This window comes from Rhinopithecus bieti, unplaced genomic scaffold (assembly GCF_001698545.2).
Source record: "Rhinopithecus bieti isolate Rb0 unplaced genomic scaffold, ASM169854v2 scaffold_31823, whole genome shotgun sequence".
Taxonomy (NCBI): domain Eukaryota; kingdom Metazoa; phylum Chordata; class Mammalia; order Primates; family Cercopithecidae; genus Rhinopithecus; species Rhinopithecus bieti.
Window position 1 is genome coordinate 3092044 of NW_016814121.1, and position 13544 is coordinate 3105587.

Sequence of the window (13544 nt, forward strand, 5' to 3'; positions counted from 1 at the left end):
AGTGAGCCGAGATCGAGCCACTGCACTCCAGCCTGGCAACACAGCGACACTCTCTCAAAAAAAAACAAAAATAGTTCGCCACATATGTTAAGACAGTACTTGCATATAGTGCCTTTTTGTTTTTGAGACAGAGTCTCACTCTGTCACCCAGGCTGGAATGCAGTGGTGCAATCTCAGCTCGCTGCAAGCTCCGCCTCCCGGGTTCACTCCATTCTCCTGCCTCACCCTCCCAAGTAGCAGGGACTACACGTGCCTGCCACTAAGCCCAGCTATGTTTTTTTTTTTTTTTTTATTTTTAGTCGAGATGGGGTTTCACTGTTAGCCAGGATGGACTTGATCTCCTGACCTTGTGATCCACCCACCTCAGCCTCCCAAAGTGCTGGGATTACAGGCGTAAGCCACCACCTCCGGCCGCCTTTTTTTTGAGACAGTTTCACTGTGTCACCCAGGCTGAAGTGCAATGGTGTGATCTCGACTCACTGCAATCTCTGCCTCCTGCATTCAACCGATTCTCATGCCTCAGCCTCCCGAGTAGCTGACTACATACAGGCTTGTGCCACCACACCCGGCTAATATTTTTAGTAGAGACAAGGTTTCACTATATTGGCCGGGCTGGTCTTGAACTCCTGACCTCAGGTGATCTGCCCACTCAACTTCCCCAAGTGCTGGGATTACAGGCACATAATACCCTTTATAAAAATGCTCCCCCAAACCTACATCAGGGCACTATCTTTAGATAGTCATCAGAAAAAACAATGCACAGGAATTCTCACATTCTTCAGCGAGAACTTTGGTGTCTTTTTATCTTTTAACCCTGAATTATCCACAAGTTAATGCACTACTACTTCGATTATAGGAGGAAAACATCTTTGTTTTTCCAGTCTCCATTTTTCTTAGTTTATTTTCTTCATGTTTCTCAGAGTACATGGACCCAGAACATTCACTCTATTATGAATAATTCAGCATCTTACAAGTCACCCTCCAAGCATGACAGATTAAGGCAGCCTGGTACGGACATAATCGCATGTATGGCTATAAGGAATATGCAACAGAAAATCAGATTCCAACCAAGCAAAAGTCTGCTTGGTTTTTTTTTTTTTTTTTTTTTTTGAAACAGTCTCACTCTGTCACCCAGGCTAGAATGCGGTACGCGATTTCAGCTCACTGCAACCTCTGCCTCCCGGGTTCAAGCGATTCTCCTGCCTCAGCCTCCTGAGTAGCTGTGGACTACAGGTGCGCATCACACCTGGTTAATTTTTTGTATTTTTAGTATAGATGGGGTTCACCATGTTAGCCAGGCTGGTCTCGAACTCCCGAATTCAGGTGATCTGCCCACCTCGGCCTCCCAAAGTGCTGGGATTACAGGCATGAGCCACCGCGCCTGGCCTGCTTGGTTAACTATTCTTCCAACTTTACCAGCTGCATTCTCAGTCATTTAAAGGATATAGGAATGGAGGCCAAAACAGACCATTTGGGGGTCAGGGATGCCATGTTTTCTATTGGGGCAATTTCATGGGGCACTGTGCCTTGTGAATGACAGTGAGTGGAAGACAAAGGATTCTCCATATTATTCCAGGATGGGAGGCCATTCAACTGGAACACTGTACACTTTGAAAGACCTCAAACTATTCCCTAATGCTGGGACTCAGCCGGCAACCCAAGGGAGCACTGTTCATCTGCCACCCAGGCTTGGTGTTAGGACAGGAGAAAGCAGGCCTGTAGGCTGGAGGCAGTCACAGGGCTGTCAATGCAGACAAAGTAATTATCTCTCGAGTCTTCGCTGAGCCACATATGGGGATCACACATCACAGTCTTCACTCCTGCAAGGTCCACAGTCCTGTCCTTCTGGAGCACCTCCTTATCCCTCCTGTTCTAAAAGCCTCTGGCGTGTTTCCATCACAATCTCCTCCATTATTTCTGGCTTTAAGATGTCTTTGATCTGAAAGAGGGAAAAAGGCATTTGTTCAGAAGAGAAACCAACCATAAACAGACCGCCAAGCCAATCCAAACATAAATCAAGCCGTTAACATAAACTTTCTGTATTCCTTTCATGTCTCAGAGACTAAGCGTTACAAGATATGATCTGCTCAAGCAGCCTGATACATCAGCAAGATTCTCTGGGATGTAGCCGACAAGAACAATTATTCTGACATACATCCAAAAGCTGGCTGAAATTTGGGGTAAGATGCAGTCCGAGGTTGCTCTCATAAACGAGTCCCACCTGACACCTCCAGCCCCAAAATCCTTAAGACTGACATTACACATTGAGAATACTGCAAGAATCTTAGGGAAAGATCTACTAGACACTCATTAAGGCTGTTTCAGGCCAGTTCATACTGATGGATGTTTGGAAAGTATTGGGGAGACACGCATATTGTCTCTGAGCAAACAACAGAGCAGCTCACAGATCAGTGAAGAAGCGAGAGGTCCTAAGGAGAGTACCTGATGTGGAAGGGATGCTTCATAGCAGTAGAGGATGCTGGTATCATACAGCATCATCCTCTGAGTTACCAGCGAGATGACACAGTTCCGAAGCCGGGATATCACCTCTCGATCAGCAAGAGAGACAGGCTATAAGGAGACACAGAGGAGAAGGGAAGGGAAATATAAACAGGACCAAAATACGTGACCAGCCACAGAAAATCACAAGTAAATTACTTATGACTCAGAAAATATCACCCTGGAACTCCAAACCAACCAAACAGCTAACTCCAAGGGAGATTAAAAGGAATGGGGCAGGGCGCAGTGTCTCATGCCTGTAATCCCAGCACTTCGGGAGGCCGAGGCGGGTGGATCACAAGGTCAGAAATTTGAGACCAGCCTGACCAACATGGTGAAACCCCATCTCTACTAAAAATACAAAAATTAGCAGAGCATGGTGGGGCACGAAAGTAATCCCAGCTACTCGGGAGGCTGAGGCAGGAGAATCTCTTGTACTCAGGAGGCGGAGCTTGCAGTGAGCCGAGATGGCGCCACTGCACTCCAGCCTGGGCTACAGAGTGAGACTCCGTCTCAAAACAAAACAAACAAACAAACAAACAAACAAACAGAAAAAAGAATGGCTTCTTCAGTGGCTCTTCGGCTTTACCCTGCAACTTTGCCATCGCCACCAACAAACATCAAACCATTCACCGAGTTCATCTCCTTAGAAGAGAGAAGATAATATGCGGTTCATGAATACACCTTGATGGAAAGTCAAAGTGACTCAGCCTCCAGCAGTAATATAGCTAAAAACAACCAATTTCACTGGCCACAAAAACACAGCAAAGACTGAGTCCCATCCTTCCCACCGACAGTGGCCAGTGTTTGCTCACCTCCAGGTTTGCAGTGAAGCCCCCTGCTTCCTCTTCTTTGTGCTCAGGTGTTGGGTAAATCCAGATGAAGCCATTGTTGCCGAGAATCACGGAGGCACCACATGGCAAATCATGGAAGTGGGTCTTCTGCCGTTTCACCAGGGAGGGGGAAACCTGGACCAAAACCCCCTGACCTAGCTAAAGAAATACACCACAAAGCTAGGTCACTGCAGGATCATCAGTGGGATGAATGAAAAGGAGACTACAGAATACACATCCTAAGTATATTCAAATTGGTGTCCTTCCTGTTTACAATTGCTGTCGCCTATACGCACGCCCATAGTACACATTTTTGCAGAGAACACTTGGGGACTCAGAGGCTATTCATATATCCCAGCAGAAGGTGACTTTCAATGCTCTTCTCTGTCATTTCCCTTTAGTCTCCCTTGGACTCTAAGCCAGAACTCATGTGCCAGACATTAGAGAGGTTGAAGCCAACGAGGGAGCTGGAGCCTCCTGCCAGTCCAGTAGCACTGTGTTGTTCCAGGACCCTAGCTCATACCTGAACCCCAAACACTCATCTTGCCTGTGAGATGTGTGCCTCTGGGTAGGTAAGGAGCTGGGTGGAGCTGGGTGCAAATCCATGTCTGGTCCTGGCAGGCCAGCTCAAGTGCATGTCCTGCCAAGGGCGAGTCCACGGGACCCAGGGTTGCGAAAGTCAGCATACTGCAGCAGTCCTCTGCCTACTCCCTGTACACGAACGTGGCTGGCTGCAGCCACTCCATTGAGGGAAGAGGTTTTTGTTCCACTCAGAAAATAAAAATGTTCACCCAGATAAAGCTAAGAGACTAGTAAATCCTAATTTGTTTTAGGAAGTATGCTCTCCTTAAAATAATAAATAGCTTCAACAATGCAACCTCGTACAAGAAAAGCAGTGAAATTCCATTTAGAGGCTCAGATGACAGAGCAAGCTTTGCCAGCAATAACATCCACTGGACTCACTGGACGCTTGTCCAAGGGTTGTTTCTCCAGGCCCAGCCTCCCTTTGTTCCCAGGACCGCCTCAGCCCCGGCCCCAGTACTGAGCTGCAGCGCCCCCTGGAGGGAGAGACAGCTGCACCTCCCAGCCCACAGTTGGAGGGGCTCTTCTGTGGAAAGAGTCAGTCTCCCTGGAGAAAAAAGATAAAACTTGTTCTTTACAAGGCTACTGGCCCATGACCCTGTGAACCCTGACCTGTGAACCCTGACCTGTGAACCCTGATGTTATGTTTAAGGAACACGATCAGTTTGTGGGATGCCAACCTCTATTAATGCTTAGCTACTGGGGTTCTTTAGGCCAGAATTCCAGAGAGCTATAGGGATTCAGAAAGAGCCTTGCAATCTCAGTAGGCAAACAGGAACATCAAGAGCCCGACTTACTTTTCCATATTTCAGGCTCCTCGTGTGCAGAGAGACAGCTCCATCAGAGAACACTGCCTGGACCTCAGCCTGGCCAGGGTGATGAAGGAACAAACAGTAGCCTCGGCCACACACTGTCCTGTCCTCTGCAGCCTCTGCCCCTTGACCCCACACCTCCATCTTTTCCTCCCCTCTCCAATGGTCCAGGCTCAACAATCTTAGACCCAGAGGACATCACTGTGACCTCATCTCTCCCCTTGGTTGTCATGAATATCTTTTTTAAAAAAATAGACAGAAGGCCAGGCGCGGTGGCTCATGCCTGTAATCCCAGCACTTTGGGAGGCTGAGGCAGGTGGATCACCTGAGGTTGGGAGTTCCAGACCAGCCTGACCAACATGGAGAAACCCCGTCTCTACTAAAAATACAAAATTAGCTGGGCCTAGTGGCACATGCCTGTAATCCCAGCTACTCAGGAGGCTGAGGCAGGAGAATCGCTCGAACCCGGGAGGCAGAGGTTGTGGTGAGCCGAGATCACACCATTGCACTCCAGCCTGGGAAACAAGAGCGAAACTCCGTCTCAAAAAATAAATAAAATAAAACAAAATTAAATTAAATTAAATTGAAGGCCAGGCATGGTGGCTCATGCCTATAATCCCAGCACTTTGGGAGGTCAAGGTGGGTAGATCACCTGAGGTCAGGAGTTCGAGACCAGCCTGGCCAATATGGTGAAACCCCGTCCCTACTAAAAATACAAAAATTACCAGAATATGGCACACACCTTAATCCCAGCTACTCGGGAGGCTAAAGCAGAATTGCTTGAATCCGGGAGGCGGAGGTTGCAGTGAGCTGAGATCACGCCACTGCACTCCAGTCTGGACAACAGAGCAAGACTCCGTCTTAAAAAAAAAAAAAGAAAAATTTTAAATAACATAAAATAGAGACAGAGTCCTGCTCTGTCACCCTGGCTGGAATGCAGTGGTGTGATCAGAGCTCACTGTAGCCTTGAGCTCCTGGGCTCAAGCAACCCTCTGGCCCCAGCCTCCGGAGTAGCTAGGACTACAGGCATGTGCCACCATGCCCGGCTAATTTTTTATTTTTATTTTTTTGTAGAGAGGGGGTCTTGCTATGTTGCCCAGGCTGGTCTTGAACTCTTAGGCTCAAGCAATCCTCCCTCCTTGGCCTTCCAAAGCGCTACGATTATAGGCATGAGCCACCACACTTGGCCTGTCATTAATATCTTGGTGTGAACAACACCTCTTCCACTCCCTGGGCTAAAAGTTAACATCATTAACAAAAGCCTAAAGCACAGGCTACCATAAGTTACAAGACCCAAAGAAATGATTTAGCAGCAGGTCTGAACAAGAGCTGGGGAGTCCGCCTGAGTTAAGGAGACTGAGAAAGGACACAGCAGAGCCCGACACTTGGTCTAATGGTTCTTCCATCAGAGACATACAATGGAAGGCCCATTTCCCAGCCCCACAGAAAAGCATGAAGAGGCTGCAGTGCAAAGCACAGGATACACTGATGAGGTCCCCTTCCTGTAAGAAACCTCGCATTGCAAGCTCATCTTCTGCAGATCTTCTCCTCTGAAATATACAAAGAAATAACATTACTTAAGCCGGATCCTCAGAAAGGTCTCCATCGCTTCTTTCTCTTTCACTTCCTTTTGAGATTTTTGAGGCCAACCACAATATTCAAACACTGAGAACTATGGCAAAAGTAGGTAACCTGAGCCACTTGAGGGGAATGAGTGATAATCACGACTTTCCATCTCAAGAGACTTTTCCACAGCCCTTTTCTCTTCCTCTTTCCCTCTCTTCTCTGAAGAACATTCAGACCCCTCCCAATCTCACCCAGCCAACATTTCCACACTCATCTTCCATGACAGCTCTCTGTGGTCCGGCAGGACCAGACTAACTCCTGCTTGCATATATCTCTGCTCACACATTTCCCTTTATCTCACATTCCCTGAACTAGTCATTTAAAGTCTCTCCATCCTTCCAGGATCAACTCCAATGCCTGTCTTTCCTACGAGCTTCTCTCACTGGAATTAACCACTCCTTTTGTATAACCACAGCTTATTTATTCTTCTACTGCCAGATACTGGGTCAGTTATCTTATATCCCCTGCTAGGGAACTCAGTCGTGCTTGGCACTCGGCACAGAGCTTGGCACAGTAAGCCTCTCTGTAAATACATGCTGGACTGAAGATAAAGGTGAACCATGGTATTTTACAAAAGGCTGTGGCTTAGTTACTGTGGCTGTCTGGAATAACCAAATGCCTTTCAATTCACAAAAAACTAATGTAAAGACAGCTTTCCAAGGAACATCTTCACTGTGCAAAGCTGATACATCCAGAAAAGGAAAACTATTAACAACAAGCATCTAAGAGCTTCTCTCCCCAACTCTCTGTTGGGATCCCACCCCATGGATGTTGCTGATCCTACCATATGCCAACTGCTCCCTCTTTCGGGAGACCTGGACAGGGTGAAAAGTCTACATACACATCCAGGCAGCAAACTTCACAGCAGACAAACAGGAGTCAAAGGGGTAACCTCACTGTAAAGCAAAGTTCTCTGGTGGAACAAAGGGTCCCACAGCTCCCCCCACCCCACTGGGCTCTAGTCCATGGCCCCAGCTGTAGCCCTTACCAGCTCTCCTCCAGGAAGGTTCATGGACGAGAGCAGCAAGACCGAATCCAGCCTGGAGTTGGTCTCCACCTTCCACCTCTTCTGTTGAACCTATAAGCCAAGTTCCACACCTGGACACATGCTCCAGGGACAGGAGTTCACATCTTAAGTAACCAGTAAGGCTGGGTGCGGTGGCTCACGCCTGTAATCCCAGCACTTTGGGAGGCTGAGGCGGTGGCTCACTTAAGGTCAGGAGTTTGAGACCAGCCTGACCAATATGATGAAACCCTACTAAAAATACAAAAATTAGCCGGGCGTGGTGGCAGGTGCCTGTAATCCCAGCTACTTAGGAGGCTGAGACAGGAGAATCGTTTGAACCCGGGAGGCGGAGGTTGCAACGAGCCAAGATTGCGCCACTGCACTCCAGCCTGGGCAACAGAGCGAGACTCCATCTCAAAAAAAGAAAAGAAAAGAAAAGAAAGAACCAGTAATCCCAAATCGAACAAGCCACATATTTACATCAGAGGCCACACAATAGCCAAATGCAACGAATGCCTTTTTCATGTAACTACAAGTGGAATGACTGTCCCATGAATGAAATCGCCAGCCTGCCTCGACTTTGTAAACACCAATCTGATATTGACGTTACCTCTGTGATTCTTCCCACTACAATGTCTCCTACTTCACCAATGTATCTGAAAGATAAAACACAAGGGATTCGTGCATCTGTGAGCAGACTGTCTGACAAGACCACACACCATTTGAGATGTCGGTTCAACAGAGTGAAAGCCTTGAATAGGCGTCACATTCAGCAAATTCATGTAACTATTATTGTCTGGACTTATTTTCAGAAATTGCTAACTTCACACATTCCTCCATGTATAAAGTCTCCATTAACTATCCTCAAACAAATCGCTATTCCAAGTAGTTCATTTAGCCGAAAAAAAAAAAAAAAAACCTATTTTGTTCAATTACGTGACACTGAAAAACGTGACACTGACACATTTTCCTGTGGCACATGGATGAGTTCTGCAACAGCCAAAGGAAGAGAAAGGAAATCTGAGCCAGACGCCAACCACATGAGTCTGCTCATGTCACCTCTACTCACTCACTGCCCGCTCCTCTCAAGCCCCTTTGCTAGCTCCTCATCCACAATTCTAATGAGACGTACTCGGTGCTGAGGCCAAGTCCTTAGACCTCTTCACTTTTCGGCCACTCAATCTAATACCATTAAAATACCACTCTGTGCTGTCACTGTGCCACTCTCCTGAATTCCAAATCCTTCTCAACTGCCAGCTACCCAACTCTGCCATTTAGATGACTAATAGGCATTTTCAAATGCATCACGCCCAAAACTAAGCTTTCTTGCAGCCCCCTCCAGTCCTCCATAGCAAACCGAGATAGGGGATGAGTTATCCCCATCTCAGTCAATGGTGACTCCATCCCCAGTTGCTCAGGCCAATAAACCTTGGAGAGTTCTTTGATTCCTCTCTCTCTCTCACACTTCAGAACAAGTCCAGTAGCAAATCCTGCTGGCTCTACCCTTAAAACATATGCAGGAAATAAAAGGCATCCAAATTGGAAAGGAAAAAGTAAAATTATTTCTATTCACAGTTGACTGGGTCCCATGTACAGTAAACCCCAAAGAATACAAAACCTAACAACTTTTCATGATTTCAAAAAAACACTCAGAAAGTAAAATCTATGTGGATTCCAATCACTCCTCCACCTTCCACTGCTACCACCTTAGTCGAAGCCACCATCACTTCAGATCATGAGTATGGTCCCTAATCCACCTCCCTAAGCTTGCTCTATCCCCCTTCAATCTCCCATCAGCAGCCACAGTGAGCTTAAGTCCAGATCAAGTCCCTCCTCTGCTCCACCCCTTCCAGGGGCTTCCCAGATTACACAAAGTAGAAGCCAAAATGCTTACTCTGGCTACAAGGCAGGCCCATGTCTGTCCACCTCAGCTTTCTGCTCATATCTGCCCCTACTCTCTCCCTCACTCACTCTGTTCCAACCTCACTGGCTTGCTTTCTGGGGCTAACCTTCATTGAATGCTTCTAGGTATCAAGCCCTGTGCTAAATACTTTACATGCACCATCTCACTGAATTCTAAAGAAAATCCTAGGCCAGGCGCAGTGGCTCACGTCTGTAATCCCAGCACTCTGGGAGGCCAAGTGGGGGGAAATCTTCTGAGGTCAGCAGTTCGAGACCCGCCTGGCCAACATGGTGAAACCCCGTCTCTACTAAAAGTATAAATAAATTAGCCAGGCGTGGTGGTGAGTGCCTGTAATCCCAGCTACTTGGGAGGCTGAGGCTGGAGAATCGTTTGAACCCGGGAGGCAGAGGTTGCAGTGAGCAGACTGTGCCACTGCACTCCAGCCTCGGCAACAGAGCGAGACTCCATCTCAAAAAAAAAAAAAAAAAGAAAATCCTGTGAAGTAGGCCATGCTATTATACTCACTTTGCAGAGGAGGTAACCAAGGCTTGGAGTGGTGACATAACATGGGAAAACCTCTGAAGCCTGCACTGATCTGCACCACCCCACCTACATTCATGGTCAAAATCTCAGACTTACAGCATGACAGGGCAGGCAGGGGTGGGGTAGGGGATATGGAGGGGGCAGAAAAAGCCTGGTTGTACAACCTGGATGCCACAAGAAAGGGAATACACACCTTTTGTTCTCACCTGGTTTTCAAAGCTTTCACACAGATCAACTTATTTACTCTCTCCACAGAGCCAGCAACAGATGCAATGAGCTTCTCTTCTCCCATATATGTTCCGTGGCCCCTGACGCAAGGCAAAGATACAAAGAAAGGATACCAGGGGTAACTCGAGGTGACCTCTCTCCTTTCAAGAACAATGTGTTCCTCAAAGCTAACAAGCTCCCCCTGCAAAGCCTGGCTTCTGTGCTGGCTGCTTCCTCTGCCTTCAGTGCTCCTTCTCCAGACTGGCTACTTGGAAATCACTCCTCACAGGTCTGCTCAGGTGTCACTTTCTCCAGCAGGCCTACCTTGACTGTGCCATTGGAAACACAGCCCACCCCGTTGCCGCCACTCCCCCCACATTCCATTGACCCTGCTCCACGTTTTTCCCCACTGCATTATTGCCTAACATTCTCCATTAGAATTCCACCAGGACAGAGATTTTTCACTCTGCCGTTATATCCTAACTGCACGAAATGTAAATATATGTTGAAAGCATTATTGAAAGAATGAATCTTAAGATTTCCTGGCCAGGTGCGGTGGTTCACGCCTATAATCCCAGCACTTTGGGAGGCCGAGGTGGGTGGATCACGAGGTCAAGTGTTTGAGACCAGCCTGACCAACATGGTGAAACCCCGTCTCTACTAAAAATACAAAAATTAGCCGGGCGTGGTGGCGTGCGCCTGGAATCCCAGCTACTTAGGAGGTTGAGGCAGGAGAACTGCTTGAATCCCAGAGGTGGAGGTTGCAGTGAGCCTAGACTGTGCCACGGCACTCCAGCCTGGACGAGAGTGAGACTCCGTCTCATTAAAAAAAAAATTTCCGGCCGGGCGCCGTGGCTCAAGTCTGTAATCCCAGCACTTTGGGAGGCCGAGGCAGGCGGATCATGAGATCATGAGATTGAGACCATCCTGGCCAACATGGTGAAACACCGTCTCTACTAAAAATACAAAAAGTAGCTGGGCGTGGTGGTGTGCGCTTATAGTCCCCGCTACTTGGGAGGCTGAGGCAGGAGAACTGCTTGAACCCGGCAGGGGGAGGTTGCAGTGAGCCAAGATCGCGCCACCGCGCTCAGCCTGGTGACAGAGCAAGAGTCCATCTCAAAAAAAAAAAACAAAAAAAACAAAAAGGAAAATGATACTTTAAATGATCTGGGTGAAATTTTTTATTTATTTTATTTTTTTGAGATGGAGTCTTGCTCTCTTGTCCAGGCTGGAATGCAGTGGTGTGATCTCGGCTCACTGCAGCCTCTGCCTCCTGAGTTCAAGCGGTTCTCCTGCCTCAGCCTCCCAAGTAGCTGGGACTACAGGCACCCACCACAACACCCGGCTCATTTTGTATTTTTAGTAGAAATGGGATTTCACCATGTTGGCCAGCCTGGTCTCGAACTCCTGGCTTCAAGTGATCCACCTGCCTCAGCCTCCCAAAGTGCTGGGATTACAGGGGTGAGTCACTGTACCCACCCGAAATTAAATATTATCATTAAAACTAATTTCACCTGTGCTGTTGCTATTTTTTGAACATGGTCCTAGGGGCTGGGCATGCCTGTAATCCCGGGCAGATCACCCTTGAGGTCCGGGGTTCGAGACCAGCCTGGCCAACATGGTGAAACCTCGTCTCCACTAAAAATACAAAAATTAGCTGGGCATGGTGGCAGGTGCCTGTAATCCCAGCTACTCAGGAGGCTGAGGCAGGAGAACCGCTTGAACCCAGGAGGCAGAGGTTGCAATAAGCCTAGATCCCACCACTGCTCTCCAGCCTGGGCGACAGAGAGACTCCATCTCAAAAACGAAAAAAAAAAATTTCCTAGGATCCACTAGCCTTAAACTAACAGGTTAAAGGGCAATGCTATGAATGCTGTGCCCCCTGTATATATACATGTACAGAAAAAAACGGTTAAAACGCTAGTGTTATCTATGATGATGATATAATGGCTGGTTTTACTTCTTTTCTTACATAATTATCTCATTTAATCCTCATTACCGTATCATACTGTTATTATCACTATCGTACAGATGAGGAAACTGACCGTGGAGAGGCAATGCCGCTAATAAGATGTGATGGTAGCAGGACTGGAACCCCAACTGTCTGACTCAAGAGCCTGTCCTCTTAACTACAACACACTGTACTGCACCCCTTAGATTCAAATGTGTATAAATGGGTGCATTCAGCACAATTTAACTGTTTGCCCGAACAATTACGGATTCTAAACTGAAGAGGAGGCGGCCAAGAACACCCACCGTCCCCTCAGAGAGCTGAAAACTGGAAAGAGAGCCTGCGCCTAACTCTCCCCGGTTTTCCAGGTCTCCTACAAGGAAGGCTCAAAGATTTGGACCTCAGGCAGAAGACCCAAAAGTCACAGCCACCAGAGGTCAGGAGTGGAGGGTTTCAGGGAGCTGAGACAAATGCAGAAGGGGACACACAAGACGCAGGGGGCAAGAAATACGAGGCTCGGAAGGGAGGCGAGTAGGATGCGCAGACGAAGTGCCTGGGGTCCCGCGGGGAGTTAGACACACAGGGATACGAGGCCTGGACCACGTGCAGAGAGCCCTGAAGCCGCTCTGTGAAGCCTCGACTCCCCCAAGTCCCCACGTACCGCATGAATCCCGTGTCCGTAGTGATTGTGTCCCCCGGCACCACTAGATGTTTCTTAGTGTCGCGACCCAGTCTCTCGCTAAGAGGCTTGCGAGCCGCTGGAAGCCTCATCTCCATCGCCATCTTGGCGCCAACGAGTTGCGCAGGCGCAGTTCAGCGGAGAGCCGCGATATCCGACTCCGCAACTCCTGGCCGCGTTCGGAGGGGCGGGGAAGGGCGGGGACTCAGAGCAGCTGCCAATGAGAACTCACGGCCTAGAGGCCATGTTTACAATTGGCAACGATAACGCGAACCCGAAGGGAAGGGAGCCGAGCTGCCATGTTTACTATTGGCAAGGGAGCACCCGTGGAATAACACAATCTCACGTTGTGTGGCGTGTGACTTTTTACCAAAACTGTCTTGTACTCACCATCCCATTTATTGTTTACAAGGGTTAGCGATAATTGAGAAACGGACCTCTGAGTTTCTGTCCAATTCTAAGCCGCTGAAATCCGGTATTTTCTAAGAGAGAGCTCAAGAGGATGAGAGATGGGATCTACAGAAAACACCATTTGAACAGAGAGAAGAGCCCCTTTCCACACGGTTCCTAGTAGCCCCAGTATTCTACATTGCTGCCGCCCCGTGGGTGCTGGCTCAGCATCATCATCTATACCTCCAAATCGGGCTCCAGATACTTCTCACTTGGTTCTGTTCTTTCATAACGACTTCTTTAAGCAAGCTAATTTACTCCAATATTTCTTTTGGAAACAAGTTACAAATCGTCTAACAATATAGGTCAAACTTTGCAAGCCAGGTATATTTGGTAGGGAAGGGAAGTGCACACATAATACAAAGATGGCTTGCATTTAGTTACACAGCGAGTTGAGCGCTCTGTGTGTGCCAGGCGCTGTTCTAAGGATTCAGCACGGAACAGACAGATGTT

General features: G+C 48.0%; 1 protein-coding gene across 1 annotated transcript; it reads right to left on the bottom strand.

The window, feature by feature from the left end:
* Positions 1 to 741: 741 nt before the first annotated feature.
* On the bottom strand, positions 742 to 12771 carry EXOSC2 (exosome component 2). The gene is made up of 9 exons (XM_017849911.1): positions 12624 to 12771; positions 10011 to 10112; positions 7969 to 8014; positions 7341 to 7430; positions 6211 to 6276; positions 4712 to 4780; positions 3315 to 3491; positions 2443 to 2571; positions 742 to 1939 (listed from the first exon to the last, which is right to left on the bottom strand). Exons 1-9 carry the CDS (start codon positions 12743 to 12745, stop codon positions 1859 to 1861), a joined length of 882 nt encoding a protein of 293 aa, XP_017705400.1. The 5' UTR covers positions 12746 to 12771; the 3' UTR covers positions 742 to 1858.
* Between the last annotated feature and the right edge of the window lie 773 nt (positions 12772 to 13544).